The following is a 19,867-nucleotide window of genomic DNA, read 5'->3' as shown; positions in this document are numbered from 1 at the left end:
GCTGGCCACGTGATGAAGAATCGTTCAATCACGTCAAACTTTGTAGATATTAAAGTATTTTTTTGTTGTTCTGCCGGTGACAACAGCCGGCAGACAAAAACAACCCCAGATTCGTCACGTGACCGGCGGTGTCAGTCCAAATACTCTTTCTACTCAGCTGATTTGACAAGCTTTCTATTATAAACTATGATATATTATAGTGTCACCGAAGCATCGCTCTTTCTACCAGACGTCTTTGTCACTTTCTTAACTAAACACAATCTGTGATTTTTCTCAGACAAAAAAGAAAAAGGGGGAGAAGCCTCAATAGTTAGATTAAAGTGAAGAGAACAGATTGGATAACCGCCTCCTTTTTTTTTCTTTTTTCCCTCCTTTTTCTTTCGCAATAAAACAAAATAGTTACATCCCGCCGAGATGTTTAGTTTTCGACGTGTAGTCCACCACCATCTAGTCACAGGCTGTAGAAGTGGGATATGTAATCTAAGTTGCCACACAATTCCTGTCTGACACTCTAAGTCTGTCTTGACTGAGGAGGGACTTACTACAGTCCGTGCCACGAATAGATAAATTTCCCTCTCCTCTCCGTTCGTTATTATCTTCTTCCCCCGGCAGGCAACAGGAAGTTTACCTTCACTGCAACACTCTGGATTCTTACAGGGAAGACGTCTCTACAGGGGTCTTTGATCATCTTTCGCCAACGGCTGTAAAAAGAAAAAAAAAGCGCTTAAATTATCAACAAGCGCTAGAAATTCGATCGAAATAAATTTTTTTCACGTCTTCTCCTCGTATTCTTCCTTATTTTAATATTATTTTAATTAATTAACATCGATAAACTTATTGGTTTATAATTACAAAATGTTATGTAAAGTTTATAATGTTTATAAGAAATTTAATACCTTATATAAATATAAATAAAAGTATCAAGTTTAATATTTTTTGTTTGCAAAAAGTGAAGGTGAATACTGAAGATTGGCATCGAGTTAAGTGGAATGCTAGTGCCATGTGACAGAGATAATGCGACTAGACATTGGTCTATTCAACGGAAGGACTACCTACGGGTAATGTCTTTTGATAAGACCATCTTATTCTCGGGAGTGTGTTCCTGTGACTGGCGACAAAATACGGCAAATAAATCATGATCTGTCGCTTACCATTCTATAAAAAATTTGAAAGATGATCTTAAACGTTGTAAAATTTCACTCCGCTTCTTTGACACTTTTCAAAAATGATACTTTAAATATACCCCTAACTATCCTGCACTTTTTTTTTCATCCGCATCAAACTTCTCCGAGAAGAAATATTCTGTCCAACTCCCATAATTATTTATATATTTTTTTCCCTACTCCATCATCTTCATCTTCGTTTTATCATTCTGTAAAACAATTTACAAATATATGGCTTACGGATGTATAATTAAGTGTCGATTTATATGACAGAAGAAGAGTTTCAATTAACTTAGGTCAAAGGTTAATGCTGTTTTGGAAGAGGTCTTTGGCTATTGGAAGAGATACGGTTTTATCCTTCTACTCCCTCTTCCAATTATTAATCAGATAAGAATCGAAGTTGAAATTGGGAAGGAGCCATTACGATCCAATCTCGAATTCCTTGAAATTAGACTAATTACAAAGACGTTGGATGAAATTCCTCATATTACGAGTGGGATCGTAAAGTTTTCTTTAACGATCGAAACGTTACCATAGCAGCGTAAGAGGGGAAGAGAAGAAGCGCGAGAGCAAAGGAGCGGGATGAGAGGAAATTAATAAACGAAACCAGAAAACGCTTCTTACGTCGTTTATCCGGCAATTGGCGACAAAACGTGATATTTAGTCGAGTGCCGAGATTATCGGCTTAAAGCAAACACGTCGAAGAGTAGAGAAATAACCGTGTCGATAAAATAGGAAATAACAACCCGCATGGAGGAAAACAGGGAATGAAAAAGGTAGTAATCTGCCCATCACGATAGCTACAATCTGAAATGGAGAGGTGCAATCGAAGTGGCACCCTGCACGAGGTCCGTAATGATGATCTCTGTTCTGCAACCCTCCAAGATAGCTACACGTCGGGGGATTTGAACAATTCTCTAAGAAATAGAAGATTCGTAACTCGATACAACCAACGACCGCCATAAAGACAAAAGAGGATGGCTAATAAAGCCAAAATTGCATTCTCTCTTCTTAACAGATGTGACATGCTAATCGCATTCTAAAGTCGCAATTGCCTCTTAACGTTTCTAAATCACTCCCCAAAAACTCTTCTTTTATCTTTAATCTTCCCTTTTCTCTTTCTCTAATGTTTATTAATAAAGGAATTCTCCGGATGTACACTTGTTACCACTACTCTAATTTATATTTAATACGCCTCTCGTTCTTACTCCATTTTTCTAGAAATTATCCCGGGTTTAGTTAGTTAAATAATTATATTAAACTAATTTAATTACCGCTATAAAGTAACGAGCTAGACTATTTAACACTCGCATTCCCTGTGAGTAAGATTATATTACAATCCTACTATTAGCATCTCTATAGGATGAATAGGATGATAACTATTGTAAATGCTGGATGATACGCGTGACCAATGATGATAAACATTCTACATGCCAATAGGAAGACGAGTGTATGCAATATTAAACTAACTAGACGAGGAGAATTCGGTGCATTTTTAGTATGGTAAATCGGGAGGAGGATGAAGATAATTGCTTTAATTGTGAAGAACAGGAAAAGGAACGTTGCAAATATTGAACAAGAGAAGAGCAATTTAATTATCGAAGTAAATAAACGACCATAAAACTTTTAGTGTGGGCCCAACCCAACGAGTTGTAGAACGTCAGATTCGACCTTCCGGTCAGGACCAATCCCCATTTTGTGTTTTTACGAGTTTTGTAGAGAGGAAGTCGAAGTCGAACGTGAATTGCATCAAAGGAGAAAGTTAAAATTAACGAAGCGAACTAAATTAACGGGTATAATCCTCGTCACAATAGTAATCAAAGCTGCTTAACTTGTCAGTCCACGTACCGTTTAATAATCTTATTAAAATTTATTTTTAACTATTAAAACCTCATAATTAATGTGCTTAAGTTTGTTTAATTAGAAAAACATCAATATTACGTTTTCTCGATGGTTCATTAGAAGATGACACCTTTAAAATAACCGATTTATATCGATCTTTCTTTACTTTTCTAATTATTTGTCATCTCGAAAACGTCTTCGTCTCTTGTTTCCATTCGCTAATTATAGTTACGTTTTGTCCACCCCCTTACGAAAATTAGAAAAATCTCTTCCCGACGGCTTTTAATTAAATTTTTATACTTATTAAATATAGATGCCAATGACGTGATGGAGTCGGTGGCTCGAGAACCATTTAATATTCGGATAACGACTCCAATTTTTGAAGATTATACTACTCTCTCCTATTTCTTGGTGTTAATGGAAGATGCGTGATACTCTTTTCCAAACTTCTCACAGATTTTATCTCTCCTCTTACTAATTTTTCGCTAGGAGAATACAAACTTTCATAATCCGAGTAGATGCATTACGAAGTTTACAGATTTCTTTAGCCTTTATATATGCTTATAGAAAAGGTAGAATATCGTTGGTTCCGCTTAAAATTTCACGAAATCTACGATATTCTTTTAAAATATATATATAGAAAATTCGAAAGGTTAAGTCGTTCCGCTGAAAAGTGTAAGAAGAGTCATAAAAAAGATGCTAAATCTCGGAGAATCACACACACACACTTCACTAAAAATACGTTTATAAATGCTGTAGAAGATGGTTACGCCTTCTAATACATCAAATCTACAGTCAGAAGGCGTATCCACCCCAAAAAAACCGCCCAAATTTAGTAAAAATAACTAAAAAAAATCATGTTTTTTTCCTTCTTTATCAAACCCCAAACTTTATCAGATTTAAAACTGGATAAGCATCGAAAGAAATTAAAGAAAAATAAAAGGGGAAAAAGAGAGGAGAAAAATCACTCCACCTGAGATTTAAAAATAGATGAAAAGCATCAACCACAAAAGAGAAAAGTAATTTCATTTTAAAACACTTAAAATCTAAATTTAGTTATAATATTTGACTTTTATACAATTTTTATGATCGAATTTTATTATTTTAAAGAAAGTTTCTTCGGTTATTTTCCATCCAGTTTATTGCCATAATGGTATTTTTATATTATTTGTTAAGAAATTAAAAGAATAATGAGTTTAAGGAAAGAAGAAAAGGAAGAGCAAGAGGAGCAAAGTATGGAAAGAGAGAGGAGAGAGAGAGAGAGAGGAGAGGGGGAAAAAGGGGATAGATTAAGCAGTCAAATTTATTTTCTATCTATTTTCCAAACTAATCAACGATAATGGTTAAACAGGATGAAACTTAAACGGGAAACAAGGTTATAAAACGGATCGTAAAAAAATACATGATCCTATAAAAGATTAACTTTTATAACAGGATATATATATTATATAGCATACGTCAAAAACATTTAAGAGCATTTACATCATCCCCCAATCGAAAGATGCCTTTAATTCTACCATTAAACTACTTAAAAGTCGGAGTAAATGCGATTTTCTAAGCATAAAAAACAGGGAGAGAAAAAAAACAAAGTATAAATATAATAATTCTTTGATTCTTCCGATCGGTTCTACACAAATCGAAATTAATAGCGACGCTTTTTAAAGCGATTAAAATCGTCCCTTTCTACTTTTTACTTTCCTTCCCCTCTTTAAGAAGGGGAGGGGGAAGAATAAATAAATAAAAGGAAGAAGAAGAAGAAGGGGAAGGAGAAGAGTCGAAATTAGATTTGAACTTGGATAATCCTCTTGCTTTGTAGAAATTCCTGCGGGTGATTTGGATAGTTTAAATCACTTTCTGCTGCAGGGTGAAGTGTCAACAAACGTACCACATCTTCCTCCTCCTAATTAAAATATTCTACTTCTATCGAATGCTGGATAAATGTGTAAATATTCGAAACTTTGACGAGTGTTTCCGGGATTCAAATCGTCTTCCTCGCTTCGTCTAATGTAGTTTAGGTGTTTGGTAAGACGAAAGGCCACGCGACGCGACGAGAAGCGAAGCGATATTTCTCCTGTCCGTTTCCGTCGTAGATTCTTAAAAACGGTGTTAACTGTAGTTTAATAATAGAAAACGGATCTAAATAGATATACTTTCTAAGAAATTAAATAAATAAATCGAAGATATTACTTGAAATTTCTTATTTTCTCCGCGTAAAGCCGAGCGACGCGTCGCGATAGAATTTCGTTCCTTTATAATATATATATATATATATTATTTTAAGCAGTATAGTTACTAAAAACAATAATTAATTAATTTAAAAACTTTTTAACAAAAATAAAACAACCGCTTTCTTTTTTCTTTTTAAATACGAAACATTACAGAATCAATTTTCTACATCGCGAACGGTAGCGACGCGACGCGCAACATTATATACAACAATTATACCAAGATCTTTTTTTCTATCCAAGTCGAAGTAATAATTTACATTCAATAGCTACCACTTAATTAACTGGTACGAAGTTATATTTGCTAGCATAGGCCATAACGTCAGTCGTGTAAGTCGTAACTAAAAGACAAGTTACTTTACGAGAAGAGGAGGAAAATATTGTAAGAAAGGAAGAAAAAAAAAAAAAAAAACAGTAAAGAAAATGAAAAAGTGGAGTGATTAACACGTTTACCTTCACCTGTAAAAACATCATTAATTTAGATAATGTGTATTCTTTATCCAAACTCCCTCACTTCCGTAATGAAGTGTTTGTTATGTAAACCGTACAAGTGGGAATAACTNTGATTTCTGACTAAATTAAATTTAACTATACAAAATATCGACTCTTTTTTTTAATGTTTTCCCTCTTCTTTTAAATAATTTCACATTTTTTTTATTATAAAAACACTTTTTACTTTCTGTAAAACGTAACAGCATAACATTACAGACAAACAGATAAGAGTGAATGTCACAAAATCCAATTAATGAGATTCATTCTGATATGGCACTTAATTTGTTGTTTCTGTTTTCTTTATGAAAGAAATTATCTGGATAGAACTAAATTGCCTGGGGTTTTCTGCTTTTTTTACGTTTATTCGGTTCGATATCGGTAAGTATCTTCGTTATTTATTACCTGTATCCATTTATTATAGTAATAAACATGCAATTATCATGATTAAAACTCATTCGGTAAGATTATCTCGTCATCGATCACGTGGCCGATTTATTATGGCAACACTAAGTAAAAATGGTCGAGTAGCGCCATCTGTTATCGATGTCGTTAAAGATGCCGGCGGATGTTACGTAACTTAACCGATCTTTCGGTTAATCGACGCGACTTCCGCTTAATGACGTAACAGAGCTAACGGGATAAGAGAGAAGGTGATTGGTTTTTTCGAGGTGATTCGAAAAAGTAACGGACTAATGAATTAATTGATGATTTTTCTTTGAGGATGCGCGCTTTACGACATGTGTAGTAGTAAACAATGCGTTTCGCTCGTTAAATTAAGGATATTAAGCGAAATTTATGCGAATAATCGAAAATCTGTATCAATTACCGGAGCGCAAACAGCAAACAAATCTTGGTAATAAGCAATATAGCGACGGAGACACGTAATAAAGCAAAGACCTCGGTCACACTACATATAATTTAAGCAGAGTATTAAATTCGGGTTCTACGTCATCTAAACGGCCTCCGGAACGTCGTTATTGTCAAAAAACGACTATATCGAGCAATCTGCGAGATTGTATTGCCCGTCACGACGTTGTCATACCTCCTTCATCATCTTAACATCCCTATTTTAAACACTACCGTCTCCTGTAGTTGCAAAGTGTGCTGCAGGATATCTATTTAGTGACACGTTCATTACCCGGCTAGACGAGTTTTAATATTTGATTGGTTTGCACCAGAGGAAGAAAAGGAACATGCCAGAGAGAAAAAAAAAGAAGAGAAGAGTCCCATTTTAGTAAATAAGTGACAAAGAGAGTAGTGTTGGATTGATTATTCCCATGGATTCACTTTACAGCGCTTCTCCATCCGTAACACTGCTATCAACACCATTTCGGTTCAACAAACTGCTACAAACGGTACTTTCTCTTAAAGGAGAAATTGCGCGCGCTCCCGACTCCATGATACTACTTTCTCTTTCTCTCTATTGCTACCTCCCGTGGGGTTGTCGCTAAGATTATGATTTACTACCCTAGAAAAATGAGATTGTAGAGTAAGAATGATGACCAGATATAAGGAAGTGTTGCCATAGTTATTTTTTTTTGTTTGTTATTCAATTCGAGCTTCTATTTCCCACCCACCCCCTTTTTTTTAAAGTTGGGATTTGAATATATATATGTCGATTGTGAATGGCCAAGACTTGTACCATATCAATCTTCTTCCTTGATTTGGTTATGGCATTTTTATCGGTTTCTATAAGTGAAATTTTATTGTAGCTAAGGGTGGGATTTTTCTTCATTTACGACTTTATTTTTTACAATAACGTCTTGAAGTTAAGCGGCTCAAAAGCTCCAATTCGTTTAGAGTTAATAAATTGAGAGCTTTTACAGGATATGCCAGAACGTCGAAGGAGAAAATATATATAAAAACAATGGAAAATCTATGATCTTAACACACTCCCATAATTAATTTCAAAGAATGATTTGTTAAGTTCTAGTATCACGTCTGATTTAGTGGATGAAATACCTCCTTGGGCACTCTTCTAATACTTTAAATCAAAATAAACTTCGTAAATTTTATTCAAAATACTTGCAATGGTACAAGAAAACACCGCGAGTTTAAACTGAACTGAAATATCCTTTCCGTTCCTCTCCGAAAATCACATAAAGAAGGCATTATATATAACATAGGATGGAGTCGACGACATACATAAGTTTATATAGATTTTACGAGAATGTTTGGCAATCTGTTCATTAATTCGCGCTTCGGAAAATTAAGGGATTCATATCGCCATTAAATAAGCATCATCCCATCCTGCTAAATAGGAATAACTTATCTCTCTTAATGTTCAGCTGTCTCATAAATCTTATTATCTATTAAACAAGTCGTGTAAAGGTTATAATCCTTAGATAATATTCATTTTACGATTATAAGGTTCTAACTACACCAGATAAATCTATTATACACGTATACAAACTCCCAAAGTTAACTTATAAGACATGTCATTGGAGCCACCAATGGGTTCACTTCGTATAACGCGCATTTCCGGTTCAATGGCCTTCTGCACGTGTCTACACCAATCTGGTTTATAAGCTATAGATTCTAACAGAATCTCGACAATTCCATTAAAGTTCAAAATTTGCTTCCAGGGTTAATTATATCTTTTAAAGGAGCTCGTTTATATATAGATTTTTGTTAAGGAGACCTTTCCTACATTCCAATTTAATGCAGTTACATGTTAGAGCAACCGAATTACTTCCTCCCCTTCAACTTAGTAAATGATTTATTATAGGATTGGTATAAAGATGATTACTAAAGTGAAGCTTTCTATTAATTTTAGATTGAATATTCAATTTAATTGAAACTTCTACATATTAAATTGTTCACTTAATGTACTTTGTAAATTGGTGATTTCTGACTAAATTAAATTTAACTATACAAAATATCGACTCTTTTTTTTAATGTTTTCCCTCTTCTTTTAAATAATTTCACATTTTTTTTATTATAAAAACACTTTTTACTTTCTGTAAAACGTAACAGCATAACATTACAGACAAACAGATAAGAGTGAATGTCACAAAATCCAATTAATGAGATTCATTCTGATATGGCACTTAATTTGTTGTTTCTGTTTTCTTTATAATATAATTCAGGGATTTAAAAATGATGTTTAAGTACAATTAATATATGCATTTTCTTCTAGATTATATTAATTCTTAGCTATTTTTGTAAAGTAATCACATCTTCCAGAAATTAAATTCAAAAATTAAATCTCTCTCAACTAAAATCTTTTACATAATTCATACTCTTAACTGTATAAAAATACATTTAAAAATTGATTTTTCATCTCTAAAACTGGAACACATGTTTACTTTAACTAAATATATCAAACTTAGACATAATTAATTCATTAATGACAACACAATACTAACTTTTTCCTTATATGTATATCAATAAAACACCTCTCTCACATACAAATATATATAAAATCTTCCCAAAACTTTTATACAATTAATTATTGAGCCCAACAAACTACTAATCTAAAAAAAATTAAATTCTATGACTTCTAAATTATTGTTTTTTTTTTTTTCTTTTCTTTTTGTACAATAATTTTTGAAAATTTAATTTTTTGGAATCTTTTTCATTTAAAATAATGGATAACAATACTTTTGAACTGTAGAAATTTATATAAATTGTCGAATATATTTACAATTTATGCTGAAAAATTCAAATCGTAATCCCGATTAACAAAATAGGGTAAAAAAATTAATGTCGGATTTATCGAAATCGGAGAAATTGAGCTCGAAAGGCACGTCCAATTTTTTTAACACTGTATACCATTGTGGATATTCTTTTAATGGGAATTGGGTAACAATCAAAAAGAATTGCTTAATTTAGTCTTTTAACATTATTTAGGGAAGAGGTGGTATTCTATGCCCAAGGCCAATCCAACTTATCACATTTCTGTGTCACTAGAAACTGTACAAAAAAAGTTCATAAGCAACCAAAGTAAAATAATACATTTTATGAATTAGCCTACAGGCATTATTTAAAAACAATTACCAATCACAACATTTTGATATATTTTGTCTGAATTCAAAATAAATTATGTAAACAAAAAAAGAGGTATAAGTAGCAACAGATAGAGATGCAGCCATGGTAAATTTCCACAGAATAGTAGTGGTATGTCAATAGATCCTCTTCGTTTCTGAGAGCAATCACAAGCAGCCAACGTCAGTCATTTCTACTATTTTATAGTAAATAGTTAACTGCGTAAGATTAGGTTAAAGTTCCCCGAATCAGTTTTTATTTCTGAATGGAATCAGAGAATAAAATTATAACGGCTGATATGTATGGGGATACTCAATGAAAGTTTTTACATCTTTTTCACAGTTTGATGGCAGTGATGAAATTAGTGAACAAAAATCTTTGTTATACTTCTGTGTTGTCGCCGGCACGGATGTTCTGGTATTGAGATGACACCACTCTACTCTGTCCGTTGCTCGCCACCACGGACACGACCCCGGATGATGAGGCGGAACCACCGAATTCTTTTCTTCTTTTTATCAAATATACGTTGACGGCAATAGCTATGACTAGAATGGAACCTAATGCGCCCACGATGATGGGAATCAGAGACATGCCGTCTTCGGAATGAGAGTTTTGGCCGACTTCGTACACTCCCTTGTTGTCTCTGTTGACTTTTTTATTTTTGCCATTGTAATTTAATTTTATCCTGTGCATGTTTGTACCTTTTCCGTCTGAACCGACGTGCTCCACGTCTTCCACTTCTCTCTTTTTCCGAAGTGAAACTTCTCCCAAATTTCCAAAAATGTGTTCGTCGACACTTCTCTTTCCAATTCCTCGAGCTGCATTTTCTTTAGATCTCACCGTATAGATACAATGTACAAACCATTGCCTACCATAAGATACCTGAAAATTATATAACACCTTAGAAAATTTGTTAACTCAAAAACTTATGAATATACTTTATTTAGATTGCCCTTTACCTGAAATAGTGGGGCAGAATCAAAGTGAAAACCGTCAGCACTGGGTTGTTTTCTAAGAGCTTCAACATCTGGAGAAGGATCATCACCCGACAATTTAGCATCAAAGGGAACATTTTTGAACTTTCTGACAACAGTATGTGGGGCACCTTTATCCTATAAAAAGATAAATTTAAGGTATAAAACTGTGTTGAATCTTATATTAAAAAAAATTTAAGATATTGAAAATATTTCCCATGTCATTATTATTGTTTTCTGTGTAAATTTTACTGGATATTTTTATTTTAAAAATTCAGATCAATTAATTTTCCACCAGTGGAATATAATACAATAGCTTAATTTTATTTTAAAACTTCTTATATTGAAATATTTTCTCCACAGCTTTACAAGAAATGAAATAGTGACATAACAAAATAATATCTGGTATGATAAATAACTTATAGATATATATTAATAAAAATCAAATAGAATATATAGTATATATACTGCACCGTAATAGTTCACTAATTGAGACTTATTGGGGGAAAAGCCTAGTGCAAATCTGTGAAAGTCCAAGTTAGCAAGATTTTACTCAAATGTATATTATACAATCTGAAAAGTAAACATTAAAGTCCAATTTTAAATGGAAGTGTACAAGTTGTCTATTGGCATTATCAAAAGAAAATTTAATTTCTAACAACAAAATATGAGCACTTTTGATGGTATATAACCATCATCCTCAAATACCGTGGCAGCAGGCCCGCCGTAAGCGGGCGTGCAAGGCGTGCACCGCATGCGGGCGGCACGTCCAGGGGGCGGCAAAGAGCCTTTCTGGCAAGCTCAGCATAGGTAATCGTAGTTAAACAGGGGGCGGCATAATCGGTATTGCACACGGGCGTTCAAACAGCTAGCGGCGCCCCTGCGTGGCAGTTTTCTCTTTCTCTTTTTAAAGTCCAATTTTTTTTTATGCACCTTAAATGAACATATACAGTGGACTTTTACAATGCAAAACAACTATTAACATTATTCTTGTCATTGTCATCATCCACTAACTTGAGCTTAAAAAAATTATAATTTTTGTTTTTAATTCCTTTTTTTTTTAACTGTTTTTAACTTTTTGATCACATCTTAATACCTCTGTCTAAGAGTTAACCCTGGCTTAGGTGGTCTGCAGATTAACTTTGTAGCATTGTAAGGTGTGAATCAGTTACAATGGGATCCAAGCTTTTTGCGTGGTTTAAGGGAATTCGCGGATTACTGGCCCATGGCTTAATGGCGCTACGCTGTAGTTTTACACCTAGAGTATTAAGGAAAATAAAAAGATTGAATAATTTCAGTTTTCATCCATGGTAAATTAGATGAGATTTGTATATTATTTGTACATAATCTGTAAATAATTATTATTTCCATTACACAGATTATCTAATCTTTAAAACGATTATATATATTTCTGTATCTTTTGTCATAATTTCGTCAACACTACTGAAGAATTTAAGTTGTTTTTCTTTTTTATTAAACAATTTAAACTTAATTAATCTCAAACTTAATTAAAAATTTATCAGTTCGTTTGACAAAGAAAGAAAACAACAAGAGGATTGGTTGACTAATTGATTTATTTAACAGAAATATCATCAGCCTCTACACTACAAGACTGGCTTCAGTTTTTATCCATTTTAAACATACCATTCATATAATAGAGTCAGCTAGCGCAGACAAGACATAGAGAATGATTCTTGAACTCAAATTACTCATGATAAATTATAAGGATCTTGATCAGAGGTGAAGTTGGATTTCCAAAGAAGCTGAATGAGAGTTTTATAAATGTAATGAAAAATGAGAGGCAAAAGTTGGCACTATGACTAGATCTATTGTGCATAAAATGATATTTCGCCATGCAGCCACTGGACTAACAAAAGGAATAAAATGATTATCCAATCATTCATATGCTTCTAGTTCATGCAGAATAAATCTCTTCTTACTATAATATAACATACTGCCAAAAAAATCAGTTTGTCTACTTATTATTATAATTAAATTTATTTTTATAGAAATATTTTCTTTTCTGATTAAATATACAATAAAATAACTTTGTTTACACATTAAACGTATTTAGTATTTTGACAAGATTTTAAACCATAAAAATCAGAAACTATAATGGTTTTATTAATTGAAATATTCCTCTATTAAAAATAATAAAATAATATATATAATTACTAAGAGATAAATATAATAACTTACAATTATTTTAAACGTATGTAAGAGATTTGGAGAATCCGCAACGCAACCATATTCTAAACTCGTAGGTTCATATTTTGGAATGTATCCGTCCACGCCGGTGCATATAAAACATTTCTCGATCGTCATAAAGAAGGAGTCGCCAAGATTCTGCACCGGATCCACCATTATTCTTCCATATATAATATCACCTAATTATATGATAATACTTTTAAAATTATGTATAAAATTTTTAATCTTTTTAAGGAAGCGTTTCAAATGTAAAATCCAATCAAAATTGCTTTTTATGGAGCAAAATATATGAACTTTTCAAAAATTCTTCAAAACAATTTTCAGATTAAATATTCATCCTCAAAACTTTAAAATTGAAAATAAAGTTTTTTGAAAATTTTCAATTGTAAAAAAGCAATTTACATTGGTAAAATACAATAATATAAAATTATTCAATTAATTACCAAGGCCAATATTACTTTATTTTTACATTAAAATTTTATTACTGTATGTTAAAGGTTTTGTTGATTGTACTTAGTAATTCGTTCCAGTTATTGAGAAGACAGTAATTTGCTGGCTCAATGGGTGATGTGACAAGGTGACTACATCAAGTGGCAAAGTGACCAGTCAAAAATGTTCTAAAGCAGAACACAGTGAAATCCTGTAAATGTACTTTAAACTTGTTTATAAACAGTTCATACAAGAATGCCAGCACTAGAAGTGCTCTCTTTGACAACTGTTCTGGAAACAGGATTCAAACCCTTAACTTTCAGTATAACAAGGCAAATATATTTAAAAAAATATTAAGCACATGCTCTAAACTAGACTTTTCCATAACTAATATATGTAAAACGTTCATTCTAAAACAAAAAAACATTTTCTTAATGTTTTTCAGCTCTTTAGCACCAATCATTAGGATTTCTAGTGTATCTCGATGCACATGTATCAAAAATATTAGATAAAATAAATTTTTTGTACCTGAAAGCAGTATAGATGGTGTTGTGTGTATGTAATACAAGAAACAGAATAACAAATATTCCCTAAATACATAAGGATTTATATCTCACATATCCAACCAAAGGGATGCCCTAGAGGGAAGGTAGATTGATAATGTTATGCAAATCTTAAGAGGAAAAGAATTTAATTTTACTCCAGACTAAAAACTTGTCTGTCAATAGGAGAGTTTGGAGAAGCGTGGTGGATGATAGTATAAAAGTTTAACTTTTTAACATGTTTACCTGCACACTCTCTGGGTATCAGCAGGAATGGATGATGATGATGATATACAAACAAGCAATGGTTGATACAGGGAGCTTAATCTTTCCTCATTTACAGAAAAAAAAATTAAAATTTATTTGTCTGAACTTCAAAACATTGTTTTTAAAACCATTTAAGATGGCAAATATGGTTTACCTGATCAAATGCAATATAACTATAATGCATTAATTATCCAATTAATGCATAACTATAATGCATTAATTATCCAAATACTGAGTTAGCTTCCTCTTTGGTTCTCCTGGATCCACACTATATACAAGTACTATTTCATCAAGGCAACTTTAGAGACAAATAATTCTAATTATTCTTTGTTTGTTCATTTTTTTTTCTCCTAAGATAAGCAACTGATAATTTACACAAACTATTCTAAGCCAACTGTATCGAAACAGATTCAGTGCATCGTTTAACCTATACAAAAAAATTGTACAGATTATGCATTTAGTTTTTTAATATTAATGTTGATACTTCTGAATTTTTTAAGAAAATTTATTCATCACAGATAAGATTCACTGCAATTATTAAATACTTTTGTAAAAAATATGATATTAATTATATAAACAATGATAAATAATACATTTATTTACTTTTTATATTTTTCAATATTTAATTTAATAATTGTTCTCAGTCAGCAGGGCGAGTGAGTTTAATGACCATATCTTTTAAAGTAATTGGTCTGATGGAGATTCAGGTAGCGTAATTGGCCATGCATATTTATGATAAACTGAAGTTCAAGGTTTAAATCCTGTTCTGGATCAATCTTTTCTTACAAAATACTCTCAGATTTTAATAACTATAAATAAATAATTTATTTATTTATTTATAGTTATTAAATCTGATACAAGATTGTGGCTTAATCACCTACCTTTATAACCAAATTGAAAATCTGACAATATCGCTTTATTATTATTTATTATAATATGATAAATATTTGAAATATTTATCATATTTTTCAAAATATTTTCAACAATAATAACATTGAATATCACAGTTTAAACAGTAAAGTATAAACCATACATGCACCAAAAAAAAGGGGAGAAATTGAGCCTCTGTCTTCTTTTTATTTTCTCTTTGACTGGAGATGTGGATTCTATTCTCAACTGGAACCGGACTACTGAACCAGTCTTTAGTAATGTAACAAATTTTCTGAGTATTTGAGTTATTTAAGTTAAAATCAAACTTAAGAATTCAAATAATTTTTTAAAAATAATCATTAAAATTAATGATTTCTATCAATAATAGTTTAAAAGAAACTAATACATTATTACTAAAATTTTAAGGAAAAAAAAATAGATATAATGTAAAGTGAGTCAGCCTAATTTTGTAAAAAGAGCTTTGTAAATCAAGCCAATAAAGTTTTTTCATTGTTGTTATTTAAGTTAATGTAATGCATGTAAATAAACTGCATAAAAAAAATATAAAATTTTAAACAGAGTGAGAGAAAAATGCAAATACTGGCATTTATTCTATTATCTTACTTTGTATTAATCTTTTTCTGTTTATGTACTGTTTTTTATAAACATCTGAAAAAGATAACATCATTGTGATTCTTATATAAACTTTCTTCTTTTTTCATGTTAATGAAGAATTTGTTTTTTTATTTTTTGTTCATATAAGTTTATTATCATTAACTTTGATGATTAGAGAATGTGACATATTAATAATAGGAGTAGATTTCCTTCTCACTGTTTTGTCTGGCTTCTTTTTTTAGATTTAAGTTATATATTTTTAAACAACTTGGAGTTGTTTTTCACATTAATATTGTTTATATTTTGGATATTTTCTTATCAAAATTTAGTATACTGACTAGTTATGTACTTGATACTATTTTGTCAAATTTATTTAAACTTATATTAATTTTAGTGAAATCTTGTTAAATAATTTAAATTAAAATATCTCACCAGGTACAAACGAAGCATCCAGATCTTCTCCAAAACCCATAGATCCGTCAGATAACCACAGTTCTCTTTTGCGCATTAAATGAAACTGCGTGTTCAAACTAAACTCTGCGGGAATCGGATCGCTGACTTGTTGGAATCTAATATGCATGTCGAAAGTGATCGGCTCTCGAGGATGACATTGAAGTGAATCTCCATATTCTAAATCGTCAGTCACGGTACAAGGTATCAACTTTATTTTATATATACCAGAATAATCTCTTACCTGAAAAATAGATTTAATTTTTAAATAATATAAATATAAATAAAATTAAATAATTACATGAAAACAATATATTTACTTTAAAAATTATATTCTATTCTGATATTTAAAATAATTATTTTTCAAATGTTCATTTTTATTCCCTTTCATTAGATTAAAATAGGTATTTTAGATATTTTTATAGCATAACACATTCTGTTGTTGCTTATCAAGAACTGTAATCAAAGAAGGAACAGTTGAAGTCAGAAGCAACAAAAAACAAAATAAAAAGTATCAAATGACTCAACTATTTAAATTTCAAAAGCCTCTTCACAAAAGAGATGCTATCTGAATTACTATTTTTAAACATAAGTAGCACTTTAAAAATGAAAAAAATAATAATATAAGATGGAGATAAAAATAAATAAATAAATAAAGTAACTTCTATCTTCGTTTTTAACAAAATAATACATTAAATGCTTAATACGTACGGCAAAATCTGACACAAACTGCCATTCTTGGTTAGGTTGGGCAAAAGAAGGTTCACTATAAACTAATTCCAAAGTGAATGTTAAATCGGGATGCTCTGGTGCAATAACTGCTGATTCTTGCCCTGTGCCTAGAAAAAATGTTGAAGTTTTAAAAACTGTGAGATAATATGTTAATTAAAATTCTTTATAAATTTACTATAACAATATATGTAGAAATTATACAGAATTTATGCACTGTTCTCGTTCATAAATCATTTTGATAAAGATAAAAATAAAGTTTGTGAAGCCATTATCAAGATTTATGTATATCCAACAATGCATTATAAAGAAAAAAATAATTGACTTTATTTTTATATCATTGAAATGTTTGAAACATACAAGTCTCTTAACAAAAAGTATATCAATTTTTTATGGCATTTTCTAGACAGAAGAGAGTGCCAAAATAAGAAGAAAAAAAGAACAAAAAACTTTGCAGAAACTTTGACTTTCTAAGTACAAAAACTCTATTCTATAATGTTAAACATTTCTATTTCTTTTTTGTTTATACGCCAACTTTTTCAACAATGCCAATGCCTTAGACTATAAAAAGTTGCAACTTTTTAAATTTCTATTTTATTTATTCACAAAAACTATTTTGTAAAAAAATAAACAGACCTGGATGAGTGAGAACGAATTGACCTCGAAATCTAGGTTCTGTTCGAAAGTTTACCAACAATTTTCCGTCTTCTCTGATGGTCATTCCGGTCGGATAAAGGTAACCTGATAAATGAATACAATATTATAAGACTTTCTATTGTAGAAAATTTATAATGCAGTAATTAAAATTACCTTGCAGTTGAGATTCTTCTGGTGCACCGATACCTTGCTGCCAAAGAATTGCAGTGTCATACACGAATGTTAGACGCAACTGAGAACTGAGATCGTTATGCTGCCACCCACCAGTAGCAACTGGAGAGTGAAAAATATACGAAACATAAAGTGGTACTGTTATAGAAACATATGACTGCACCAAATTTAATACCTATAAGAAAAAATTTTAAATCATATAATTTATATACTCTAAATAAATTATTGTACAATTGACCCCCCTATAACACTGTTGATAATTTCGTTTTATATGAATTCCATGTTGTACGAGTCACTTAGATTTTACAAATACATGAGCTGTTCACAGCCCAGCACACGTATTTGTAAAATCTAAGTGACTCGTACAACATGGAATTCATATAAAACTGAATTATCAACAGTGTTAGGGGGGGTCGACTGTATTATTATAACAATTTTTATAAACTTATTAACAAAATATGAAAATATAATAAAATTACTTGTCCATCTGTACTGATAACTCCTCCACATAATGTTACTAATTCTGACATATCAAAATATGAAGTAAATTCCCACATACAAGCTTCTAAATCTAAGTTACGATAAAATCTGTAATAAATTTGTTAAATTAGTAGGCATAAGTTATTTCAGAATATTATAGAAATTTTTAATTTTAATAACGTATAGCAGATTTACCTTAAAGATGAATTGCCCCGCAATTCTTCACTATACTGATATGGTTCCACATCACCAATAACATTTTCATTTTTTGTCTCATTTGTGAGAAAACCATGCTTTGTTTGTATTTCATTAACATCCAATAAGTTGGAGCATTTGTGAAGACCAATTCTTATCGCATCGGGACTCAAAGTCAATTCGAAATTAGACAAAGGTTTTGTTGAAATTATGGGCAACATACCATCCCAATGAGGGATTATGATACTTAGTTTAATCAAATTCGAAAAATCATCATCTTTAGGACCTATTAAAAATAATTTAAAATTAAATACAGTAATGTATTTGAAGAAATGGTAAACGCAGCTTGCTTTTTAATTATTATCCTACTTGTCAGATAATTTTCAAATAATGAAAGATACCTGTATATCTCATTTTGGCCGTAAACGGTTCTGCTCCAAATGCACCTTCGAGTCTTGGTGTACAAAGACCATCGGTGGTTGATATGGTTACGGACTCGCTATCCAATTCCAGTCCTGGATCTCCATCAACATTTACTGCCCGAGCAGCACACTGCACCCTGCTTCCTATCAAATATGCATTTAAACTATTAATATTGTAATGATAATATCATTAAAATTTTTTATATAGCTCTTTTGCTTATAATAATTTGTAGACTACCTGCTGAGAAATAAATGCTATCTAATGTAATAAAATGTGGACTCGTAAAAAATGTAATAGCTTCTACGTCTTTTAACAGACTCGTCACCCCATCTCGACCGCTCGGAGCAGCCACTCTCCATCTAAATTCAGTCAATGTATCGTTTATTCCTTCTTTAGTGCACAATATTCCAGTTTTTGAAAACTCTGGATGTTTAGGATTGCATGCCTGAAACAAATGAAGATATAAACAATCTGTAATATAAAATTTAATCTAAAAAATCAGATAAAAATAAGGAATAGTCTAAGAATAAGGAAGATCATTGGAAAAAATCAAAATCTGTTAAAGTTAAAACTGCACTCTATGTGTGAAGAAATAGTTTCTACTGATAATAATCTTATGAACTGTCAAGCAAGATGATAAATCTTTAGAGAAAAAGTATTAATCGTATTGAAACTTTATTTATAAATTATTTCATAGAAAGTTATTAGTCATTGGTCGTTACAATTAGGCTATTATATTCTTAATAGTATTAATAGTAATTTTATATCAAATCAAATTTATACTTACAGTTACGCATATTACCGGATACCCTGGAGTAGGATGCTTTCTGGCACTGGCAACGTTATCATAATCTCGAAGAGAAACAACTGTCGGTCGCGTGGGAAACGTTACGTCGGCAACAATATCCATTTCTTGAATATAAATAATTGCTTTCGTATCCTATATCAAAAGATTTATAGCATTGAAATTCATTATAAAATTCAATCTCTATGCTCCAAAATAAATAAGATGTTTATATTTATAACATTGTTTTTATTAAGTTCAAACAATATTTTATTTTCATTGTATTGTATTTTGTAAAATATTTTTGAAGAAGAAAAAACATCCGGTTTTTTAGTGTGATATTTAAGTAGAACTTGAATTTATA

At 31.2% G+C, this 19,867-nt stretch overlaps 1 protein-coding gene across 1 annotated transcript; it reads right to left on the bottom strand.

Moving 5' to 3' along the window:
• Positions 1–9,299: 9,299 nt before the first annotated feature.
• LOC111640727 (FRAS1-related extracellular matrix protein 2-like) lies at positions 9,300–19,667 on the bottom strand. Its single transcript, XM_023386768.1, has 12 exons — positions 19,507–19,667; positions 18,957–19,164; positions 18,698–18,862; positions 18,297–18,582; positions 18,101–18,209; positions 17,604–17,796; positions 17,430–17,534; positions 16,776–16,903; positions 16,047–16,308; positions 12,883–13,070; positions 10,669–10,821; positions 9,300–10,591 (listed from the first exon to the last, which is right to left on the bottom strand). Exons 1-12 carry the CDS (start codon positions 19,627–19,629, stop codon positions 10,091–10,093), a joined length of 2,421 nt encoding a protein of 806 aa, XP_023242536.1. The 5' UTR covers positions 19,630–19,667; the 3' UTR covers positions 9,300–10,090.
• Between the last annotated feature and the right edge of the window lie 200 nt (positions 19,668–19,867).

This window comes from Centruroides sculpturatus, unplaced genomic scaffold (assembly GCF_000671375.1).
Source record: "Centruroides sculpturatus isolate CEXI.00-Female unplaced genomic scaffold, Cexi_2.0 scaffold1543, whole genome shotgun sequence".
In the NCBI taxonomy this organism is placed as follows: Eukaryota; Metazoa; Arthropoda; class Arachnida; order Scorpiones; family Buthidae; genus Centruroides; species Centruroides sculpturatus.
The sequence above is the reverse complement of the archived record's forward strand: the minus strand, read 5'-3'. Positions and strand labels throughout refer to the sequence as shown.